This window comes from Marmota marmota, unplaced genomic scaffold (genome assembly GCF_001458135.2).
Source record: "Marmota marmota marmota unplaced genomic scaffold, marMar, whole genome shotgun sequence".
Classification (NCBI taxonomy): domain Eukaryota; kingdom Metazoa; phylum Chordata; class Mammalia; order Rodentia; family Sciuridae; genus Marmota; species Marmota marmota.
Genome location: NW_026000016.1, coordinates 46,708,425 through 46,732,781, shown reverse-complemented (window position 1 = coordinate 46,732,781; position 24,357 = coordinate 46,708,425). Strand labels below are relative to the sequence as shown.

Below are 24,357 nucleotides of genomic sequence, written 5' to 3'. Positions count from 1 at the left end.
GGGCCACCAAGGAGCCAGCCCATCCCCACAAGCCCAGACCCACCAGCTAGTGATCTTGTTTTCCCTGAGTTCCCTCCTGGCATCTAATTTGAGATCCTCACACTGTAGCAGTAGTTCATATGACCTTATTTGGGCATCTCTAGGGGTGGAACTCTCCACCATCTTCAGGTTTGAAGTGGGTTTTCTGGTGCACCCCATGTGGCTTCTCTGCATTGTGGTGAAGTCCTCCACTGCCTTCTGGTGTGCGGCTTGGGCCTCCTTCTCTCCACCTGCCTCGCAGAAAGGCAGCCGTTGAGTAGGAGGGGATTTGACTCCCCTACATGAGCCAGGGAAGGAGGGCTTCATGCTCTTCATCTGGGACCCCACAGTCAGAGCAAGAATGTCAGCCTACTAGACTCTGAGGCAGCCTTTAGCCTTGCCTCCCTGTGTGACCTTGAGCAAGCCACTTCCCATCTGGAGTCCTCAGGTTCCTATTGTACAGTGGGCAGGTTGGACGAGGTAACCTACTGGCCACAGCTGCTGCCAACCATTGTACCGGATCACGAAACAAGAAAGCAAGGCAGGGCCGATCCTCTAGTCAGCGCCAAATGCTGCCCCTCATCCTGCTCTCCCAGACAAAAGGCCCCTGTCAGTATGAGCCTTGAGCTGGATATGGGGACCTGCTCTCTCCTCCCTGTGGTGCTGCCACACACATGGGCACGCACACAGGAACCTTGTCCTTTCTTGGTCAGGCACAAGGGCCTGTAGCAGCGGGTGGGCAGGGCAGGGGGATGGGTACACATCTGACACTCCACTCAGTGCCAGGGCCTGTCCCTATAGGTTACGCTGGGTCCCAATCTCCATCACCTGACCCCAGCAGGCCTTCCTTTCCCTCCAGTCCACCTGTGCTACCTTGCAGTGGCAGCCAGACAGCAGCCGAGCTGTGTCCAGAGTATCCCTGGAGTGACTCATTGGCCTCTGGACAGCATCCAGACAGCCCCTCCTCAGCTGGCTGGTGGAGAGACCTTCTCCCAGCACAGCAGGCCCCAAGTGCCTCGAGACAATCTCTCTCTAATCCTTTAATCCAGTTGTGGGAACCATTTTCTATTAAAGGACAGTGACTTCAGTGGAAAAACCTAATCATCCAAGGCCAGATCAGTGTATAAAATCACTTATTTTGGTGTCGACGTCGTTTCTTTTTCATTACGAGAGGTGTACAAAGCACGAAAAAACACCTGATTTTTTTCAAGCCAGACAGAAACCATCTGAAATGAACATGAGCAAGACAGGATTTTAAAACATATCTTTTAAATTTGGGGCAGTCGAACTGACTTGAAAGAATATAAAGGAAAGTGAAAGTGAAAAATCATGATGGAAGAAAAAAAAAACAAGAAAAAGGTGAAGGGCAGGGTGGGGGAAAGGGGAGAGGAAAGAGGAGAGAACAAACAGTTCCTCTAGGCCAACTGCTAGCTCACCACTCCGTGGGCTCCATGCTTCTGGCCATCCCTGACCACGTGATGCTGGCTTTCAGATTCTTACAGGGTGCCCACTGTAGAGTCGGCGTGGATAGGTGCTTACTTGTAATATTATATCATTTAATCTTCACAAGAACTCAAAGAGTAGGTATTTTGCAGATGAGGAGAATAAGACCCAGAAAAGTCGCTCAAGTTCACGTACCACTGATACTGAGCATCGGCAGTCAAATCCTCACTCAGGGCAGAGCTCCTGCCCTTCACATGGGCCGTCTCTTGTTGGCTTCCTCACCTCAAGCTCTCTATTGAACTGCCCCCCGTCCTTGCTCATGTCCCTGGTTCCCCAGGCTGCAGCCACTCTTTCCTCCCTTGTGTTTTGTGGACTTGATCAACCCATCCCGTCTCCTCTCCCCGACCTCCAGCTCTAAGGGAGCTGCTGCCTTCTGGACTGCCCCCGCCCAGACCTCCCCTCGGCCCATCAGCTCATCCTCCTGCTCTCCTCTTCAGAGCCCTTCCAAACACCTCCCAGGATGCCATCACGTCCCTCTGACATTTTCATCCTGGTACTTACCGCTCTGCGACGTTTTCCTCATCTCCGATGATCTTTCCTTTTATTAGAAGAGAATCTCCAGTACTCAGAATGTTTATTACTTTATCTCCAGCTCCTAACACCATTTCTGGAACACAGTGAATGCCTGAAATATGCTCATTGAGTGATCGAAAAAGCAAACTGCTCTCTAGCCCTTTATAGACTCTGTTCTTAGCTGTCTGAGGAGTATTTTCACCGAGAACCAATAAATCAAGTCCTCGGTTGCATTTCCTATATCAGCTTGAATCAAAATTCATTCCTTTCACAAGCATGCCCAAGCTCTCAGCTGAGGCTGTGGATGGACATAAGTGAGATTTGACCCCAGACTCCAGGCTTGATCTTCTGCAGTGGATGGAATCTAGAAGCAGGGAGAAGGCATGCCAGCGAAGTATGATAATTCTGGATGAAATGAGCCATAAGCAATGAAAAAGAAGCAAACCAGACATTTCAAAGGAAGGAGAAAGGCTGTCTGGTTGGTGACAGTAGGGGTTAAAGCATTAGGGTGTCAGCACAAAGCCTGGGCCCTGAGTGAGGGTCAAGCCTCACTGTAGTCTCAGGTAGTCAGACTGGAGACTCAGAGCCAGGACCCCCAGGGCACATCCAGCCTGGAGGGGTGCATCCAGGAGGGAAGCAGTCCAAGGTAAGGATACAGAGAGCTTTAGGCAGGTTCTAGGACTGCACTTGGCCTCAGGAGAGAGCGAGCCTGGGGAAGGGGGGTTGGCATGACCCAGGCAGCAGGTGCAGCCCGTCAGGAGCTGGTGCTCGTGTGGGGGCCTCTCCTGTGGGCATGAGGGGGTTAACCTTGTTTTTCTCTGAGAGGCTCAGTAGGAGCAGATTTCTCTTTTCTTCAAGTGGTGTGAAATCTAAGCAGGTCAACATGCCTGATTTCTCAACAGCAGGAAATGAAGCAACCTTTTTTTTTTTTTGAGAAAACAACCCGCCTTGATGGAGGGCAAAGCCCCAGACTGTGGTCATTTTTCTGTCACATTAATCCTGGTTTTAGTAAACAGTTCTCCTAAGGAGGCTAGCCCGACTGAGAAGGGGTGGGCCTGGGTGTCTAGTCGTGGGGACAGACGGAAATGAGGATGGGCAGGTGGCCAGACAGTGGGAGTTGCAGGGGGAAGAAGACCAGGCTGTGTGGGGACAATGGAAACTGGACTTGCTGGGGGAGGGGAAAGGAAGGTACATCTTGGTGCCAGGGGACTCAGGGGGTCTTGAGGGAGGAAGCCACATATGGAATTGTTTCCAGCCTCTACACCCTTGGTTTCCATCTTTCTGAGGCCCCTGTCCCCTGCTACAGACTTGCCCATACCCGCAGTTTCCAGGACCAGGGACCACAAAATTTTCTTCTAGATCCTTCTCTATAAATACTTGACCATGTCGTAATGTTATTATGGACTCATACTATTCCTTCCCTGCATGGAGGGTGAACCCTTAGGGGTAAGACATTGTCCCCCTCCCCAGTGCACCCAGATACCCAGATGCTCAGCACATGGAAGGGGGCCTGCAGGAGCTGTATATGGGGAGTTGAAAGAAGCAGCCGCAGTCAAACCTCCTCAGTCTCCTCCACCTGGTCTCTAAATGTCAGAAGACCTCAGGCTTGGGCCTGGGCCTAGGCCCCTCCTTTCTCAATGAGCTCATGGCTTCCACAGCTTTAAATAGTACCTTTATGCTAATGAGTCCTACATTTATCTACCTCCTGCCTCCAGCTTCTTTTTGAGCTCCAGAGCTCAGGTGAAGCCCGAGCAATTCACCTTGAATATGCCCCAAACAGACCCAGGACAATAAAGCCCACCCCCGCCACAGGTGCTCTGCTCTAGGAAGTTCCCCAACCTGTCCCCGTTGCGAAAGGTAGGACCCCAAGGTGGTTCCTTGCTCCTCTTCTTCTCCTCTCACCAGTAAGTTGGTTGACTTTCCCTCCAGTGACCGTCTACAGCCTGCCCCCTCCTCTTCACTTCCGTCCCATGGGCCTGGTGCAGGCCACCTTATCTCTTGTCTGGACCTCATGAATAGCTACTCCTAGCTGAGCATGGTGGCTCGTACCTGTAGTCCCAGTTACTCGGGAGGATGAGGCAAGACGTTCCTTTTAGCCCACGAATTTGAGGCCAGTCTGGGCAACATAGCAAGACCCCATCTCAAACAAATAAAAACAAAAAAACGGCTATTCATACTGTGGCCTCTTTCATCTGCCTCCCTCTATGTCTGTTTGCCACAGAACAGCAAGAGTGACTTTCCAAAACGTATGTCCTATCCTGTACCCTGCTTAAATGTTCAGGGAGATTCAAGTCACACATAGAATAAGATCCCTCAGTGGGGCTGGGGTTGTAGCTCAGTGGTGGAGCAACTGTCTAGCATGTACGAGGCCCTGGGTTCGATCCACAGCACTACATACAAATAAATAAATAAAGGTATTGTGTCCATCTATAACTAAAAAGACCCCTCCGTGATTAACAAGGGCCCCCTGACCCAGACCCTACCACTCTCTGCACCCGCCTGTTGCCTCTCTCTGCCTGACTCAGTCTACTCTAGCCACATTGCTTGGCCCTCCCTGGGACCTTGCACGTGGTATCCTCCATTTAGATGACTCCTGCTTCTTGGCCTGCCTCGCTCCCCCTCATCAGACTTCAGCTTAAGCCTACTTCCTCGGAGAGGTCCCCTGACCCTCCAAACTAAAGCGGGTCCTCCTGCCCTCTTCTCACCAGACAGGGCGTAGCCTAGCATATGGTACCTAATGGGGGGGCTCAGTAACCCTTTCCTGGAAGAATCTGTGTGGCAGCCCTTGGTCTCAGGCAGCTCTAAGAACATTTTTTTTCTCCTTTTTTTTATGGCAGCAGGAATTTATTCACCTCCTCCCTTATTTTTAAATTTTCTCAAAACTACCCACACCAACACCATATTGTGGTATTTCTTTCTCCTCCTGAACTAGTTGCAGAACTGGACAGAGGCTGGCGACCCACTTCCTACCTGTCCCTTTCAGTTTTGGGGTTTAAGCACCAGGCACTGCAGGGAAACAATAGGAAGAATGGAAGATAACTGACCAGAAGAGGCAGAGTCCAGAGACCCACCGATTTCCTACCGTCACGGTCCTTGATCTATAGTTAGCTCCTGACTTCCTTTCTTGGCAAGATCTCTACAGTTATCTGGGACAGTAGCGATTTCAACTCTTGAGTTCCATTGTCTGACTGGGCCTTGTGAATCTCGCTCGAATATAGTCTTTCTGTCCCTCTTCTCCTCCTCTATCTTCCCCACGAGGGCAGCCTTTCTTATGCAACCCCCTTGTTCAGTGTGGAAAGAACCGAGTCTGGCTCAAGTCTTGTTCTACCACGTGAAATCTGCATGGCTTTGGGCAAGTTCTTAGTCTTCTCCAAGTTAAGTTTGTTGTTCCTAAGAGAAACGACCAATATTTCCATTCCAGGATGCAGCATGAGGTGCTGGCATAATACGTGTCAATCACTTTATACCAATCCTGACTGGTTCTAGTCCCCCAAATGAGAAGACTTGAATATTTCCCAGAAATGTGATTCCTTAACAAAAGCAGTTTGACCCGAGTTTAGCTATGCTGTAGTCTGAGGATATGTAGTGGATAGGAGGAGCACGGGAACGAGTTGCTGTTTTCCACCCCAAAGAGGCGTTACTAATGTAAACATGACAATTGTGGCCATTTTGGATTTTTCCCTTTAAATACTTGTTCTTTGTACTTGAAACTAGTTCCATCTGAAAGCCCACTGACTCCTTGTGTTCACACTTTGTGAGTGAATGTTTTCTTTCCTTTTCTAAATGCACTAGTCCCTAGTCCTCCTCTGACAGCTTATTTCTTAGCTATGGGCCACCTGGCACCTACCAATGCAGTCAACAGACACATGGAACCCACAGTGCACCCTTCTATGTTTGAGCCCCGGGAAGCCCTGCTCACCCTCCTCTCACTCCTCTGAGGACAGCTCATCCAATGATTTTCAAGTCTGCTCCTGGTGATGGCTCTGGTGGCACATGGCCAAGGGGCCCACGTGGGTAGCATCAAGAGTGGAATCTGGGCTTGAGGCAATGACCAGGCTTTAAGTGACTTCCGTCAGGGGCAGCGGGCCAAGTTTCTGGAATCTGATTCCCCTGAGTAGTCTTTATGGGTGAATGTATTTTTCTGAGAATTCTGATACTTCTCTGCATCTAAGAATACAAGGTTAAAAGTTTGTTTGGTGTCTTTAGGATAATTCATAGAATTCTCTGCATTACATGTCTCATGGCCAACAGGAGCTTTCCTTTTATTCTCAGCTCAGAGCTTCCTTCCTCAGCCCAAAGTTCTCATTTTTAAAGTCCCTGTGGTCCCAATAGCTGTTGATAGTTACAGAGGTGAAATTCCTGTACCAAAGATGAAAGGAGACAAATCAGCTTTTATTTAATTTCCCTAATCAAATGATTCAAGCAGTAATGTCCCTTTGGATTTTTTTTTTTTAAATATAAAGTTAAAAAGGAGACATTGTGTTAGGAAGCATTAGGGATATTAAGGGATTGTCTTGCTAAATTAAAAAGAAAATCTCCAAATTACTCAGATGTTCAAGTGATACTTCCCTCCAAAAGACCTGATGGTGTTTCTGCTGTCATGTATAACTAAGTAGAACTAAAATAAAATAAAATAAAATAAAAAGACCTAATAGTGTTTAATTATCTGTCTTCACTAATCAAGTATTGGGGTTTTCTTGGGGTTAGGATACACCTGTTGGGGATCAAACCCAGGGCCCTGGACATGCTGGCCAAGTGGTCTAGCACTGAGCGACAGTCCAGGTCTGGATCAACCTTCTGAACAGATGCAGGTGGTGCCCACTTCTGCCTTAGATTCTTTTGCTCCATCGTAGCTCCTCCAAAAAGGCACAAGAAGTGATAAAATTACCTCTTCTCCAAAAATGAAATGACTTTGAGCAAATCAATTGATACAATTGATCCATTTCTGGAGGGAATCATGTATGTGGATGATAAAAGGGTCTTATGTTAATTGAGAAGAGGTTCTATAAACAACCAGAGCTCAATTTCGACTCTTGGTGTAAATCATTTGTGCAAATGATATAAAGAATCTAATACTAATGATTGTAGAAAGGAATATAATACGAATGAATAAATTCATCAATGTCCAGCCAACTTTATTAAACTAATTTGACATATGTCATTGCTTCTTTCTTTTTTTTTTTCCTTAGAGGAGGGAAAGTTTATTCAGAGGTCTCAGTCTGTAGATGGCTGACTCCATTCCTTGGGGCCTGAGTGAGGCAGAACATCAAGGGGAAGGATGTGGCAGAGGAAAGCAGCTCAGGACATGGCACCAGGGAGCAGATCATTGTTCCTTTTAAACTCACTATTTGTAGCTATTTTAAAGTTTACGTCTCTTTAGGCCACCTGAACTTATGGTACAACTTCAAATTTGTCTTTTATTATTTTCTCTTATGTTTTGGCTTACCAAGAACATTTTTAGTTTAAGACAAAATTATTCCATTTTCCCTTTCATAAACAAAACATTGATTATCTTGCATACATGCCCACCTTTCTAGAAAAAATTTAGTATATACACTAATGTAATCCAGAGGTTTCTATAGAAGCTATCCAGCCTATTACTGGTCCCTCTGCTATATGTTATTAAGTAATAGCAGGGGTATTTTAGAGCTATGTTGCTCAAATATCCAAACATTATTGATTATTTACCCAAATAAATGTTAGTTTAAATTCTTAAAGTTAACTAAAGATCTGAAAATCTCAATTTTTTTCTCAGCAGTGGGGATTGAACCCAGAGCTATCACTGAGCTATCACTGAGCTACATCCTCAGCCCTTTTTAAAATGTTTTTCCTTTTGAGACAGCATCTGAGTCTCAGAGACTGAGGATCCTCCTGCCTCAGCCTCCTAAGTAACTGGGATTATGAGCATGCACCACAGTGCCTATCTTAGAAATTACAATTTTAGGGCTGGAGTTGTAGCTCAGTGGTAGAGTGCTGGCCTAGCATGTATGAGCCACTGGGATCAAACCTCAGCACCACATATAAGTAAGTAAATAGATAGATAAATGTCCATCAACAATTAAAAATATATATAAAAAAAGAAATTATAATTTTCGCTGACACATTAAGTCCATGTGATCTTTAGTATTATTAAAAATGTGTCTCCTATATAAGATATTGATTATGATAATTAATTTAGCTGGATACTTTATTTTGAAATTTCAAAATGTCTAATAAATTAGTGTTAGGTTATATGATCAGCAAAAACAGTAAGTGAAATTTAGGCAATTCAAAATAATTGAGCTTTTCATGACAAAATAAAGAGTTGTATAAACTAGAACATGGTGCTCACGTCAGCAGGTGCTAAACTCAAGAAGGCATAGACTTGTTTTTAAACCAAAATTATTAAATCAGTTTAATTTTTCCAAACAGTCATCTCAGTTACAAATATATAAATATTTCTTCTTATACAATTACACATTAGTTGGGATGTTTGTTTGTTTATTTTTAATTACTGGGGTTTGAACCCAGGGGGACCTTGACCACTGAGGTACATCCCCAGCCCTTTAAACACTTTTTTGTATACCTTTATTTTATTTTTATGTGGTGCTGAAGATCGAACCCAGTGCCTCACACATGTGAGGCAAGCACTCCACCATTGAGCTACAGCCCCAGGCCTACATTTTTTATTTTGAGATAGGGACTGCTTAAGATGCTGACACTGTACTCGAACTTGTGATCCTCCTGCCTCAGCCTCCCAAGTCATCAAGAGTCACTTCCACACCTGGCCCAAAACTCTGAAGTTGTTTAGCAATCCCGTTTTCCTCTTATCATGTAACCTAATCACCAAGTTCATTAATTAAATCTGCAGTCAAAAGCCTTATCCTTTCCCAACCCCAAATTATAGTTTTAGCAAGAAAAATAATTTTTATTTTTAAATCAACAGATTTAAAGAATGAAAATGGAAAAAAAATGTTTTAGAAATTTAAATTTTTTTACATTTGTGTAAATACTTAAATGACAATACCACATTTAGAAAAAAAGCCATTTGAAACAACAGGAGTATATTCTATTAGATTTTTAAAAAATTTTGTATTATGATTCATTACTGCATTCTGTCTGGCATATTTTTATATTTTAACAAAAATTTATTTTTTAGATAAAGTTAATTTTTATTAATTATTGCTTTTTATTATTATATGTTTCAAAAATATTATTTATAATAATATTTATAAATATTTCTTTTTTCTTACCTTTTAATACTTATATATGCATATCTTATATCATCTTACATCTCGAGTTTTACCTTGCCCAAATTCAGGCCCCATATTCAGAATAGTAAGACTTTAAAGATGCTTTTTGCAGCAATCGAAAGATTTTTAATTTTATTTTATGTTGCAGTGCTGGGGCTCAGGGCCTCATGCATGCTGGGTAAGCTTCTACCACTGAGCCATACCCCCAGCTGCTACAGATTGTTTAGATAGCCATGGGTAACACGGAGATTTATTCTTTTACCCTATAAAAGGAGAGAGATTTAAAAATAACCAGCTATATTTGACATTCTTCAAATGATTGATTATCTCAACACAATTATAAGTGCCATCCTATTTATGAAGAAACATTCAGCTTTACCAAGTATTTATGAGCAAAATGTATTAACTTAAATCTCTCAATGATTCTATTGAAAAATAGTCATACTCACATTTCACTTTGAAAAGAAACGTTTTTCAAACGTTCATGTGCAAAGACTGACACAATAATTTTCAAGATGTTCATTCATTTAAATTTTGTCTCTAGGCTTAAAAAACAGTTGGTTGGATTCTGACTGGGAGACAATGAAGGCCCTGGAGATTTATTAATGTCCTCTTTCCCTCACACAAATTGACTGCAAATTATACCTTAGTAAAAGACTCCACTCTCCTCCATTCTTGTTGATTAACTAGAACCATTTGATCTCATTATACACAGATGACATTTCTTTTTGCCTTGCATCGACTCCAAGCTAAAGATCAGGAATGCAGTCTTCTGGAAGAAATAACAACAGAACATCAACAAAGAGCTGAATCTGGTGTCTTGACTATAGTATACCAGGATATGCACCCTGGGTCCGGGTTGCCCTGTGAGCTGACCATGGACCTTAGATTGAACCTTACACAAGAATACCTTACGCAAGACCAAGTGACTGAGTCAGAATTCTAGAGTGGTTGTAGTCTGGATTCGAGAACAAAAATCAGCAAACTGTGGCTCTTGGGACAAATCCAACTGGCTGTCAGGTTTTTTAAATGAAAATTAATTGGAACGCAATCATGTTCTTTGGGTCACTATTATCTATGACTGCTTTCCTGCTACAAGGACAGAGTTGAACAAGAGACTGATCAAAAAGCATACAACTTTGTAGGAGTGGAATACCTTATGCAAGACCAACAAAATAAAAATTAACATCTTAGGACTACATGGATGAAATAAATGGAATTCTTTATGATTCACATCAATTAACATATCTATACAAACTGGAATAAAATTTTCAAAACTTTTAACAATATCTTATTTAACCCAATTTATCTACAAGATTAATATTTCAATTAAATATTTTAGTCAGATATTTTACCTTTTTTCATTTTATTTCTTTAAATCCAGTGTTTATTTTTTTAAAAAATTTTGTAGTTGTGTATGACAGCATGGCTTTATTTTATTTGGTTATTTTAAATGTGGTGCTAAGGATCAAACCCAGTGCCTCACACATGCTAGGCCAGCACTCTGCCACTGAGCTACAGCCCCAGCCCTCTAGTGTTTATTTTTATACTTATAGCACACTGAAATGCCCTTTAAATGGAACTTTCAAATTTCAGAATTAAAAAGAAAATCCATGAGATCTTAATATAGCTTATAAGTTAATATATCATCAGGATAAGAACATTAAAAACAATTAATTGTGCACATTATAATAACTCACATGGATGGGTCTTATTTACAAACCGATGACAACCAAGTATAAAAGGAAAGTACCTTCACAAGTTTCTTTATTTTTTATGCCCAAATGCATGGTTCTATAAATTCAAAAGGGAAAATGTAACTATATAAGCTGGTGTAATTTATCCACCTCTAGATGGAACCAATGACTGTGATCACGTAGGTTATTTATATAGAAACTGTCATTTTTACTACCAGAATATAATTAGATATTGACTGTGCCAAAAATTCCATTTAATTAAATATGTGTTAAAGAAAAAAAATATCCAGTGACACTTACTAAAGCACGGGTAGGCAGACATTATTCAGGACCATGACAATGGGTATGGGGACCACAGCAGCAGGGTCTTGCAGTGGGGGGGACAGAGTGGGCTCTGCTCTGAATAGAGCATGATCAAGAGGGATTTATAGCCAAGGGTCAGGGTGGGGGTCTGTGGAGGGAAATGACTTAAGGAAATGGCAGGGGTTGGGGGATTCTGACTTGTCAGGGTGATCAGATGTTACCTGGGGGGTAGTGGAGAAGGAGAACCCTGGATAGGTAGTGAGGATGGGGTGGGGGGTTCTTGCTAACTGACTTGGCAGGGCTTTTTGCTAAAACTGGATTTTACAAGGGAATACAGAAGGGAGGAGGTTCAGAAGCCTGACTACAGTTTGGTTAAGCAAAGAATCTACTGTCATAGGATAAGCTCAAGGTTAAAAAAGAAAGGCCACACTTTACATGTCAAAAGAACACCTATGAAATTTGAGAAGACACTGGTATAGCTATATGACTTATGAAATTCCAGTCTTATGGGTTACAGACAATTTCACTTCTTGTCTGGCCAGGAATATTAATGAATATGAAGATCTTAGAGAAAGTAGTGTTGATAAGGACTTCCCATGATTACTTCACACATAAAATTCCCAGCTAGGCCCAGAGATGCATACCTGTAATCCCAGCTACCCTGGAGGCTGAGGCAGGAGGCCTCCAACAAGTTGGAGGCCAGCCTGGGCATGTTAGCAAGACCCTCTCTCAAAATTTAAAAAATATTGAGAGATATTAAGAAAAATATTTAAATAATATTAAGAAATATTGAGAAATGGTTGGGGGGATGTAGCTTAATGGTAGAGTGCCACTGGGTTCAATAGCCAGTACTACAAAATAATAATTATTATTATAATTCCCAATCATAAGGGCTTTCCAGACAGAAGTTCACTGTAATGCTTTTTTAAAGTCTTTTTTAAACTATATATTTTTTTTATTTGTTGATGGACCTTTATTTTACTCATTTATTTTTATGTGTGCTGAGAATCGAACCCAGTGCCTCACACATGTGAGGCAAGCATTCTACCACTGAGCCAACAGCCACAGCCCCACTGTAAAGCTTTAACTAGCATTTGACTCTGGTTTTGCTAACCATATTAAAATAAAATATTTACATACGAATGGACAATACATTTATGCCAATTGAAATAAATCTTGGCCAAACAAACGAAAATATCAATTGGATAGAACTGAGTCAGAAAATTGTGAAGCAACTTACACGGTCAAATCCATGAATCAAAGACAAGAATTTGCCCACAGGGAAGAGGGATTAGTAAAAGCAAAACCTGGCACTTTGGTCTCTTTCACTCATGACTAAGAACCACTGCAGGGAGGAGGTGGGACAACCCGAATCTGGAGAAAACCCAAAATAACAGGTTAGGCTGTTAGGTGGGGTATGGACTCCAAAATCACAAGCCTTGACTATTTCTTATAAGTATGGAGTCATTGACAAAAACGGTTTTATCCTGATTTTTGCCACGCTGGCTGACTATAAGGAACACATAAGAAGGCTACAGATTTCCGCCATGAGCAAGGTAACCTTAGTCATCATTTTTTCCCTTTAAGTATTTGCTGTTCTGTTTTTGATGAGCCTGTCTTCAGGAAATGTCACTCCCCTTCACCCTTCCTAAATCATTGTTTTCTCATCCAAATATTTCTGCCTCTGAGTCTGTGACAGCATCTACTCTGGGCCGACACCAAGATGGAGCTGAGGACTTAGAAATGAATTTCAATTCCTACTTGGCAGCTACTCCCCACTTGGAAGGAGAGAACTCCATGCAGAAAAGAGACCTCCCTGCTCAGGTATTTGGGGGAGCATTAACTCTACCTGTTTGCAATGACACCCCTTGCAAGAGGAAGAGAGCCTCAAAATGATTATGCCTGGGAAGCCATGTCAGGGGTCCCGGGAACATGTCCTGTGAGGGGTGGCAATGTCCACCTACAAGTTCCTTCCTGATCCTGCATCAAGCACCGTGCCCCAAGCTTGGCGTCTCAACCTCTCTTGAATTCTTCCATGACAGTCTCTTCCTGCCCAAGATTTTTTCTATTCCTCCTGCCACACACACACCAAAAAAAAAAAAAAAAATGGGGTGGGGGTATGATTAGAGCTGGGCTGGGCTGGGTATTAGTGATCGAGGCAGGAAGCATCTGACAGCTCCAGGGGAGTCCACCCTCTCCGGAGGAGTGGCCAAGCTTCAGTCTGAAGGATGAGGAGGATAAACTGGCTGAAGAAGGGCAGGTACTGGGGGCATCTCCAGGGCTGCCTGCATTAGTGCAGGTGTCCCCCACAGGGCACTGTCTGCCGTGCAAGCTCTTCTCGATGATGTCTGCAGAGCAAACAGCCTTGGAGATGGAAACAGTATCTCCCTCTGGAGTTGTTTCCTGTCTAGAATAATAAAGATAATATCTCTTTCCAAAGTCAAGGTGAGGCAGGCTTCCTGCTCGCTGTAGATCTAAGTTCCTTAAACTATGGGTTCCTCTGCTGTCACGGAACCGCTGCAAGCACAGCATCCTCCCGGCTGCTCCAGCGTCATGCTCGTGGGACTTGGGGGCCAAGGGCAAGTGGCCCAAACATGAAGTTCATCTGCTTGCTCTGCCAAAGGATTAAAAAGTCCTTTGTCCCTGGAGCAGAATCTGTCAGCATTCATAAAACTGTGGCTGCCTATTTCATTAATTTGCAAGAAGCATAAAATCTCAGGCCCTTCATAGTTATGCACAGGCAAGTTGGTGGTATACACAAAGGCCCTGTGGTGGGAGAAAGAAGAAAAAGCACACGGCTTGAGAAGGAGCCATGCTTGGAGGAGTACAGGGGTTGGGGGAGCATGGCTTGAGATGAGGTAGCAGGTGATATACTATGGGACCCTTGGCCAGTCCTGCTGCGGCAGGCCAAGGAGTGTCTGGACTCTTGGTTGTGACAATGCTATTTCCATGGAGAATGTGGAATCAACAAACTGAGCCCGAAGGCTCACAGGATAACAGGAATGGCCAATGGAACATATGAGATGATTTTTAACAAAAGCAGAGAGTAATGGTAGAAGATGCTCTTTTCACATCCTATCCTCTGTGGGGGAAATGTCTGCCTGCCCAGTCTGCTGTATACTATCTCCATCAGAGATGCAAGGAAGTCCCCCGCATCCGTGCTTCCAAAAGAACAGGGAAAAATTCTCATGGTCTGTCATTGCTGTCAATCATCAGTACAAAAGAAGCCAGTCACCTTAGAGGAAGAGGTGGTGACTTTTTAGTACTCACCAAGTACCATGCAGAACATCCACTGCTAATGGACTCAACAGCAAACGGGAGGGGCTGTTGGAGTTTCCGAGGAAGAGAAACGAGAGGCAGGGATGGGGAGAGGCCTCTGCCCGGGAGGCTGCGGGGCCAAGTGGATGGCATTTGACAATTACCTAAAGGTATGGTAAAAATAGAAGGACTGGATTGGGAAGCTCTCGGACCCATTCTGACTCCTAGAATTCTGAACTTTTCTCCACTGGCTGCCTATTAACTAAGTTCTAGTCTGCAAAGAGTGCAGTTGTCTTGCATCTTTGACCAAAAAACAGTGGCTGAACCATGCAGAGCCTCACTAAGCAGTGAGTGTTGAGGTTCTGTTCTGTTTTGTTCTGGGTGGCTCGGGTGTGGAAATCAGGCCCTGGGGCATGCTAACACAGCATCTGACTACCCAGCTACACTTGTTCTTTTGCTGAAAGTGATGGGAAGTCACTGAAGGATTTAGAGAGGAGCCGCCTCACTGGGCTGGGATTTCAAAAGCATCACTGAGAGAGGAGCAGAGATTATTGATTCTCTGAGAGTCTCTGAGCCGCTGCTCCTGGGGGACATCACGAGTGGCCCACAGTTACTCCCGTGCTTACTCCACAGTACTTCCCGCAGGCTTACAAAGGCCCTTGGCAGACATCACTGTTGGCATTTCAGAAAGGGAAAAAAAAAAAAATTAGTGTCAGGGCTCAGAGCATTCTCAGAAATGTCTCTCTTTTCTCCTGGCTCCCCCATTCAACAAACAGCGTATAAATTGCTTAAAAGGAAGAGGTGGGGGACCCCCTCCCCACCTACCCTCAAGGCTTTCTGGCCTTGGCCTAGACTTGGGTCAGCTGTGGGTACAGCCAGGAGACAGAAAGTTTGAGGGGGGAGGTCAGGCAAGGTGATAACACAGTCTTGTTCTGCTGCCGAGGCTCACACAATGCAGTTGTGCCCTGTTTCAACCTGGCCAAGGGCCTGGTCAGAGGTAGAAGCTGCCAGAAGAGCCCGGAAACTGCTGGAAAGAAGCGAGTTGTGGCAGGATAACAGGAAGCAGGCTTTGGAAAGGCAGCTGAGTCACACCCTGGGAACCCCCAGTCATCTCCAGGGTGGCTCTTCTGTTGGCAGGTGCATCTTGAAGAACTGGTGCAAAGTTTTCAAAAGTCCACAGTTTCTCAATCTTCCTCTAGTAGCGGGCAGGCTCCCCCACCCCCACTCACGAGCCTGATGCTTCCGTCATTGATACAAGCTTAGTTCCTGTAAAGGGGATGGTTTGGGGATGTGGGGAGTAGAGTAGGACCAGTATAAATAGGAAGTGTGAATCCTGGGAAAGAGGCTCTGTCTGGGCAGCTGGGCACCAGGAGCTGCTGAGCACTGGGAAGAGGCCACCCCTGTCCTACTCTGCTGCAGCCAGGATGGGTCTGAGGGTGGTTCAGACAGGTCTCTGGTCCAGCCAAGGGGGATTGGATCAAGTGGGGATTGTGGGTTTTCAGGTGGGAGGGCCCAGACACCCCACAGAGCCATTGCACAGGGTCCCAGCCTCCTGTCTCTGGGGTGGGGGAGACCAGCAGGGACAAAGCAGAGCCGGGGTGTGGGGGGGTGGGGATCGAGTGTGGAGGCTCATGGTAGGGCCTTGGTTGTCTGGGGAGGGGGCAGGAGGAAGGTTCAGATGTACTTGCAGGGAGTCTGACCCTGAATTTCCCTTCAGGCTTTGCGGTCCTGGTGCTGCTGCAGTGCTGTAAGTACCCCGCCCCCACCCCACCCCTACCTTGTGTCCTAGCATTTGGTGAAGGTGTAGCACCCATGAGAAGGAGGTCTTGGGCCAGAGAGCATTCTTGAAGTTTCTTCAGTGACCCCAAAGGCTTAGAACTATTTGCATTCGTTAAACCAGGGGGCTGGGGTTATGGATATGTACTATTTACTCTTCAATAGATTTGAACTTTTTCAAAACAACAGACTTTAAAAAGCTCACGTTCAGTGATTAGGAGACAGAGGGACCCACCACTGTCAGGGGCCCAGGGACCACGTGGACAAGCGATGCCCACTGTCTTCCATAACCAAGTGGCCAGAAAGGACATCATTTGCTGTAGGGGTCATTAGAATGAGAGGACATTGTGATATTGTACACCAGTTTGGGGACCGCCCTTCTGGGTGGGTTACAATTAGGGACACTTCCATCTGGACAGAGAGAAGAGACAGTCAGAGCCCCTTTGGCATTAAAGACCTCATGGAGGGTCCTGGCAGGAAGGCCAGGGTGTCTTCTGACACTGGCTGTCTTGAGCCAGGTCCCTGCCCTCCCTCAAGGCCACTGCTTCCAGGAAGCCTGGACCCGCACTGCACAGGAGGCCCATTTCATCTTGACCTCCACGTGGCCTGTTTCTGCCTGCAGTGTGGTCTTGTGCTGCACTTGACCTGTTCCAAGTGCCTTCAAAACGGGCCTCGTTTTTATCACATAGGGAACCCCTCAGAGGCAGGGGCGTGCACCAGCTCTTTTATGTCAGAATTTTCATTCTGCTCAGGATTCTGGCCCATTCCCCCCACCCATTCCCACGCCCCATTGGTGCTCAACTCTGAGCTCAACGGGAGTGTCTCTGGCTAAATCCCGGCCCAGGTCCCACCCTAGATTTCTCCTTCAGGCTTTGCATACAAACTGGTCTGCTACTACACGAACTGGTCCCAGTACCGGGAAGGTGACGGGAGCTGCTTCCCAGATGCCATTGGCCCCTCCCTCTGCACCCACATCATCTACAGCTTTGCCAACATAAGCAACAGTGAGATTGACATCTTCGAATGGAACGACGAGACACTCTATGGCATGTTGAACGCACTCAAAATCAGGTTGGCCAGGGCAGGAGGAAGATGGGGGAGTAGCCGGGCTGGCTCCAGGGTAGGGCTACTCTGCTCAAGAGAATGGTGAAGGCCCCCAGGACCACCTCTGGATGGAGAGCCAAGGGTCCTCAGCTTCAGTGAGCGGAGGTGTGAAGTGGGGTTGGGCAGTATTTGGGTGATGACAGGCAGACTGTAGCTCCCCTGGGAAAGGGGCCTTCTCTCTCTCCCCTAGGGGTGCCTATCCAGGGAGCTTGGAAAGTGCTTGTGACCCTACTTGGCCATTCTCTGGCTTCTCCATCAGGGGCAACGAGAAGGGACAGCATTATCTCAGAGTAATGGCCACCAAGTCTATGACCTCTAGCCTATAATCCCTGCATCTTGGGAGGCTGATGCAGGAGGATCACAAGTTCAAAGCCAGCCTCAGCAATTTAGCAAGGCCCTAAGCAACTCAGTGAGACCCTATCTCTAAATAATATTTTTAAATAGGACTGGGGATGTGGATCAGTGATTAAATGCCCCTGGGCTCAATCCCTGGTACCAAAAAACAAAACATAAAAGAATATTGAGTCTCAGGGGCAGGAGGTCATCAGAGGCCCAGTGCAGCCCCTCACTCAAAGATAGAGACACAGAGATCCTCAGTGTCACCAAGATTTCACTCCACACCATCATCCCTCCTCTTTGCCCCACAGGAACCCCAAACTCAAGACCCTTCTGTCTGTTGGAGGATGGAACTTTGGCTCTCAAAGGTAGGACCTACTACTGGAGCATGAGGAAGGGATGGGAGTGGGGAGGCCTGGCTCTCTCCACCCACTATGGGGGGGAGGGTACAGTGGCCCCAGGCTGGTTTGGCAGAGAGGCCTAAATTGTTGTCAGGGACCTGCCTCATGTATAGCCAAGAAACCAGAGTCTAGAGAGAGGGACTTACCAGAAGTCACACAGCATGTTCACAGTGTACCTCCTGGTTCCCTACCCATCCTCTTTTTATTATCTTTCTGACCTGAAAGCAAAGAACTTCTGAGGGCTACTGCCATGAGGCCTGGAAGGAACCTAATGCTCACGGGGTCAAGTACCCTTTCCCACCTCCGTCACATGTGACCCTCATGACAGCACCAGGAGGTATTATAATGATCCCATTTTATAGATGGGGAAACTGAGACTTGGGCTGTGCCCTGTCTGAAGTGGCTGGTGAGTAAGTGGCTTGGAAACCAGGGGCGCCTGGCTCTTTCTAATGCTGGAGGTGCACACTGTCCCAGCCAGGCCCTCCTAGGGCTGCGTCAGTCCAGGCTCCCTGCTCCCCAGGCCCCAGGAGCCCCAGTAGAAACTGGGAGCACTTGACCTATTCATGCTGAGAACACGCGGTTTGGGGGGGGTGTGAATTTCGTCCCAGATTTTCGGAAATAGCCTCTAACGTGGAGAAGCGCGGCACTTTCATCAAGTCAGTGCCACCATTTCTGCGGGAGCATGGCTTTGATGGGCTGGACATAGCCTGGCTGTCCCCCGGACGAAGAAACAAGCAGCTTCACACCACCCTAATCAAGGTCCTGGTCAGGTTGGCTGGGGGCGGGGGGGGGTGGTGTCAGGGGTGGGTCCGTTCTGTCCACCACAGAGGATCTCCTGAGGACAGGCAGGGGGACTTCAGCCTCCTGGCTAGGATCCAAGGCCTCTGAGCCCTGGAACTCTTAGAGAATAAGCAAGACACTTTGTGACCCCAGTGGGAGGTGGGTGTGGGGTCCTAAGAGGCAGAAGGCCATGACTGAGCAGGGTCCCCACCCCTCACTGCCACTGTCAGTGAACATGGAGCATCCATTGTCCATGGTTCAGTCCCAAACGGATGTCCCCCACTACCCAGCATTCACTGCAGCCAGGGGCACTCAGCTCCACCTGGGGCAGCCCAAGCATCTCCAGTTCCCAGGGGCAGAGCGATGGTCCACACCACCTGATCCTAGGATCTCACAGACCGGCTAAAACAAAGCACAGACTGAAAGGCAAACACGCCTGCCAACCACATCACCCACTGTTCTGATGGTCCCCCCAGGACAGGCAGTGATGGAGTGTTGTTGGGTGGGCATGGGGTTTGAGGATGAGATTGGTCCAGTTTTTTAGAAAAAAGATGGGTGGCCCCATGACGGGCCTCTTAGCCAGATAGGTGGTCCCAGCAGATAGGGAAGGTCCATGAGGTGCCGAGAGAGCTTGGCGTCCCTCCACAAGTCTCCCCCTCCTGCCGCCTGGGTCTCTTTCACTCACCCACCCATCTCCCATCCAGGAGTTGAAGGCCGAATTTGCAAAGGAAGCCCAGTCCGGAGCACAAGAGCTCCTGCTCAGCGCAGCTGTGTCCCCGGGGAAGATTGACATTGACAGCGGCTATGACATCAACCAGATATCCCAGTGAGTCTCCTGCCCAGCCAGCCCCCAGATGCCTCTGCCCATACCACTCCTTCCTCTACCCTAGAATTCAATGAAGACCCAGGAGACCAGGCTTCTAGACCCAGTTCTTCCCAAATCTGGATATGTGAACTTGAGCCAGTCACCTTCCCACCCTGTGCTTCAATGTCCCCATCTGTCAAATGGAACATGAGTTCTGACCTTCTTTTTTCACTTGGCATGTTGCTAACCAGTTGAGAGCATTTCTCTAGGTGTATTTGGGAAACGCAATAGGAAAAAATATACAAAGCCACCAACCATTACAGAGTATTTTCCCGTGGCCAGAAGAGCAAGGTGCTGGGCCTGGGGGAGGAGGCCCTGCAGCAGCAATACCCTGTGTTTCTAGAATGCTGGGAGTCTCCAGGTACCCCCGTGTCTGTGCACACAGGCGGCCCCCTTTCCTGTTGCCGCCCCACCATCCTGTCCGCATAGGAAGCCTCGCATGATCTCTCCCCAGAGCCCAGGCAGGATAGTGGCCAACCCAGCAGGAAAGAAAAGTGACTCTCCAGCCACTTTTAGAATCTCCCTTAGAATCTTACAAGTGTAGACTTGGTGTCTCAAGTGATCACTTGGTGGGAAAGAGGTGGCTTTCAACAATTTGTCCCAAATTTCTGAAGCTCATATTCGTGTCATCCACTTACAGTTCCCTCACCAGCATGCCTGCAGGGGACTTCCTCCTCCCTCCAGGGCTCCTTGGGTGGGGCCATCCTTTGTCCCCACTCTTTCTTTCCCCACTGGGCTCTTTCCCTGCTTCACCCACGTGAGCCTGGCAGGAGAGCAGAGGCTGGGGTGAGATAGAGGCCAGCCATGTGCTGGGGCGGGAGGTAACAGAGAGGACTGTTCTGGCCCTGAGTACACTCCTGGGACCCTGAGCTCACACCTTGGCATGGCCCAGGGGAGGTGGGCCAGCAGCCAGGACAGTGGTCACCAGGAACTCCTGGGCTTTGGGTTAATGGTCTGTCTGTCAACTGCCTGCTTCCCCGATCACATCCTGCTGGGGCTTTGGATGTGAGGCCAAGAGCTTTTCTAATTTCCCACCTCACCCTCCATCCCCTTCCTTCTAGACACCTGGATTTCATTAGCACCCTGACCTACGATTTCCATGGAGCCTGGCGCGGGTCCACAGGACATCACAGCCCACTGTTTCGAGGCCAGAAGGATACCCGTTCTTACAGATACAGCAACACTGTGGGTACCCAGAAGGAGGGAGGGAGGGGGTCACAAAGTCCTGCCACCTGCCAGGGCTCACACACCAACCCCTCCAATCTTCAGTAGAATCCCACAAGGCAGGGGTTATAAGACCCATTTTATAGATGAGAACCCTGAGGCCCAAATCCTTCATCCTCATGGCTGTGGGGTGTACTGAGTGAAGGCAGGTGCAGAATAGAGAGAGGCTAGAGGCTAGGAGGTGGGTGTCTGTCTTCAAGTTGCCATTTGCTAGCTGTGCAGTCTGAGCCAGGCACCTGATTTCTGCATCTGTCAAATAATAATGATCCCTTCCTATGTGTAAAGGGAGCTTTTCAAGAATGGAACTTTAAAATTCGTTTTAAACTGACATGATCAGTTCCCAGAGGAATGGGGAATCCCAGACGCCCCGTGCCACCGCAACCTTGCCTGTCACAGTGCAGTGTTCATTGTAACCCTTTCAGATCCCCGCGCCACCAGCCCAGCTAACTGCTCCTCCTGTCCCCGCTCTATCCCCACCCAGGACTATGCTGTGGGGTACATGCTGAGGCAGGCCCCAGCCGACAAGCTGGTGATGAGCATTCCCATCTTTGGGAGGAGTTTCACTCTGTCCTCTTCCGAGACGGGTGTTGGAGCCCCCATCTCAGGGCCGGGAATACCAGGCCGATTCACCAAGGAAGAAGGGTTCCTCGCCTACTATGAGGTAATAGAATTGGGGGAGAAGCTAAGATTGTCCCAAAGCTATCTACAGCCATGGGGGAGGGGGTCCTTCCACCCCACCCCCACTTTTTCTCTCATTTGGGAATAAAATCAGATCCAGCTGACCTCACATCCCTGAGGAGGAGGAAGAGACAAGTCAGGCCTGTTGCTACCAAAGTCTCCAGCAGGCATGAGTCTGCACCACCAACCCCTGGAACATTCCTTTGGCTACAGAGCTGGGGTCTTCCTTCCAGCCCAGCAAAGTGCAATGGCTAAGAGGCAGGGTCTCCAGTCTAGCATCTGATGTTCTTGTGGCCAGGGGCTAGTACTCGGTGTCCACCCACGCCTTCTCAAATCCCTGTTTCAGATGGAGAAGGCAAACGGTGGCACATGCTTATAATACCAGCTACTTGGGAGGCTGAGGCAGGAGGACGGCAAGTTCAAGGCCAGCCTGGGCGATGGGCACAAACTTGTCTCAAAATAAAATAAAAAGAGATGGGGATGTGGCCCAGTGCTAGGGTACCCTTGGGTTCAAGCTCCAAAAAATAAAAAGATGGAGGAGCCAATCAGAATCCCTTAAAGCCCTCAGGCTATGGCAGCTGAACTGGGGGGACATTTGCATCTGTTTTACATAAATTTGCATGAAGCCTACAGCTCCCAAAGCCCCTGAGAATGAGGCTGCAAGATGAAATGAGGGGCTGACAGAGACTTGGGGAGTGACTTCTCCTGGTGTCCTGCAAAGTCTCCCTGTTCTACCCATGTCCTATTCTCTGCTCAGATCTGTGAATTCCTCCACGGAGCCACAGTCCATAGAATTCCCAGCCAGCTGGTTCCCTACGCCACCAAGGGCAACCAATGGGTGGGATACGATGACCAGGAGAGCGTCAGAAGCAAGGTAAGTTCACCGGGCCACCCCCCAGGACAAAGAGGGAGGGGGGACCTGCTCCAAGCAGCCAGAGTCAGCCTCCTGCCCTGAGGTCTGGGCTGCTGGTGGGGGGTCAGTCTCAGGTACCTGGTATCCCCATATGCACTCTGCCCTGGATAACCCAACCCTTCCCCCTCTGGACCTCCCTCCCCAGGTGCAGTACCTGAAACAGAAGCAACTGGCAGGTGCCGCGGTGTGGGCCCTGGATTTGGATGACTTCCGGGGCTCCTTCTGTGGCCAGAATCTACCCTTCCCTCTCATCAATGCCATCAAGGATGCACTCTCAGCCGCTTAGCCCTGTCTTTCTGTATACCGTGGGGTCCAAGGACGCCCCACACCCTCTGACTCCAGCTGGCCAGGAGCCTGAGCACCTGTACTGCTGATCTCCCATCTGAGCCTCCGTCTTCTTCCCCACAGCCTGCGCCAAGGGCAACACCAGAGATGGGGCTGTGGGGTCAGTGAGGGTCTAGGAACCAGCACAATGTCAGACCCAGTATCAATTCATACCTGCTGATGAATAACACTGCTCATAGACCCCCAAGCCTGGCACAGGGGAATTCTTCAACTTGCTTACCCCCGACCCTCCTAATGAAAGGACACCATTTTGGCAAGCTCTAGCACCAAGTAGCCAAACATCCTAAGAGTCAGTTACCATACTAATTATACCCTCTGCAAAGCTCAATTTGAAACCTTCGTTTAGGAACATAATCCATCATCGTATCTCCTATGCCATTTCCCTTTCCTAATCCCACAGCTGCTCAGTAAAGTACAAGAGCTTATCGGTGCATCGCACTTGCTTGGTCTGTCTTGGTGGCACCCTGGACCATCGCGCTCACTTCCCCCTATCTTTTCTGGATTCCTCTCCCTGAGGCTTGGGAGCCCTGAGTTTGCAGAGATGAAGCTACCACGTCCTCACCACCAGGATGCAGGAAACCCCAGCGGAAGGTAGCTTCCTTAGATTCTCCTGCCTTGGACTTCACCCAAGCGTGGCTGATGGCTTTTCAGATACGAAAGCCATTGCCATCCAGACTTCCAAATTAAGTTTCTGTTGAAAGAAACCATTTTTGTTTCCTGAAGACTAGCAGACACCAGGAAGGAATGCTTTTAATCCCAGCTTTTCATCTCTCCTGGCTCCCAGGAAGGTGGTAGGAGCCCATCATAGGATGGGGTTGGAGAGCCCTGAACCCTAGACCCTCAGCGTCAGAAGGAAACACACATGTCCTCTCATGTACCTTCCCTGCCTTCCAGGGCAGGAGCCTCTCTCTGCAGGGCTTTGAAGGATGGCCTTTAGCCTCTGACATTCTCAGTGACGTGCATGTCAGTAACCCAGGGGCACTGCTGCACTGAAAGCCGTGTCTGTCCAAAGGATGACCTTGTCTGTAGCCCAGGGTCCTTGCAGTCCCTCCTCTCACACTCATCCCTTGACCTCTGCCTAGCTGGTCTGGGGCCGTGGTGCCAGTGGAGGCTGAGGGAATCAGATACCCAGAAGAGCAGCCAGTTTCCCATGCTTTACGAGGGGGAGATGCCCTCACCAGCCTTCTGTGAATTTCCAGGGCCCTGGAATGACTTTATCCAAAGAGAGTCCAGATACATCCTCCAAAACTAAAGAGAATTTATTCATGGATTTCCTCATGTTTGGATTATCTGTGACTTGGGATAATCACGAGTTGGCCTGATGGTTTGTGACTCTGATTTCAGGTGTAGGGAAGAAAATACTTATCTGTGGCCCTGAAATCCGAACCAAGCAGAGCAGGGCAGATGCAGC

At 47.5% G+C, this 24,357-nt stretch overlaps 1 protein-coding gene across 1 annotated transcript; it reads left to right on the top strand.

The window, feature by feature from the left end:
- Window positions 1-15,837: 15,837 nt before the first annotated feature.
- On the top strand, window positions 15,838-23,133 carry Chi3l1 (chitinase 3 like 1). The gene is made up of 10 exons (XM_015483868.2): window positions 15,838-15,973; window positions 16,242-16,271; window positions 17,170-17,371; window positions 18,052-18,108; window positions 18,750-18,900; window positions 19,626-19,747; window positions 20,848-20,971; window positions 21,492-21,671; window positions 22,446-22,562; window positions 22,747-23,133. Exons 1-10 carry the CDS (start codon window positions 15,949-15,951, stop codon window positions 22,885-22,887), a joined length of 1,149 nt encoding a protein of 382 aa, XP_015339354.1. The 5' UTR covers window positions 15,838-15,948; the 3' UTR covers window positions 22,888-23,133.
- The last annotated feature ends 1,224 nt before the right edge of the window (window positions 23,134-24,357 follow it).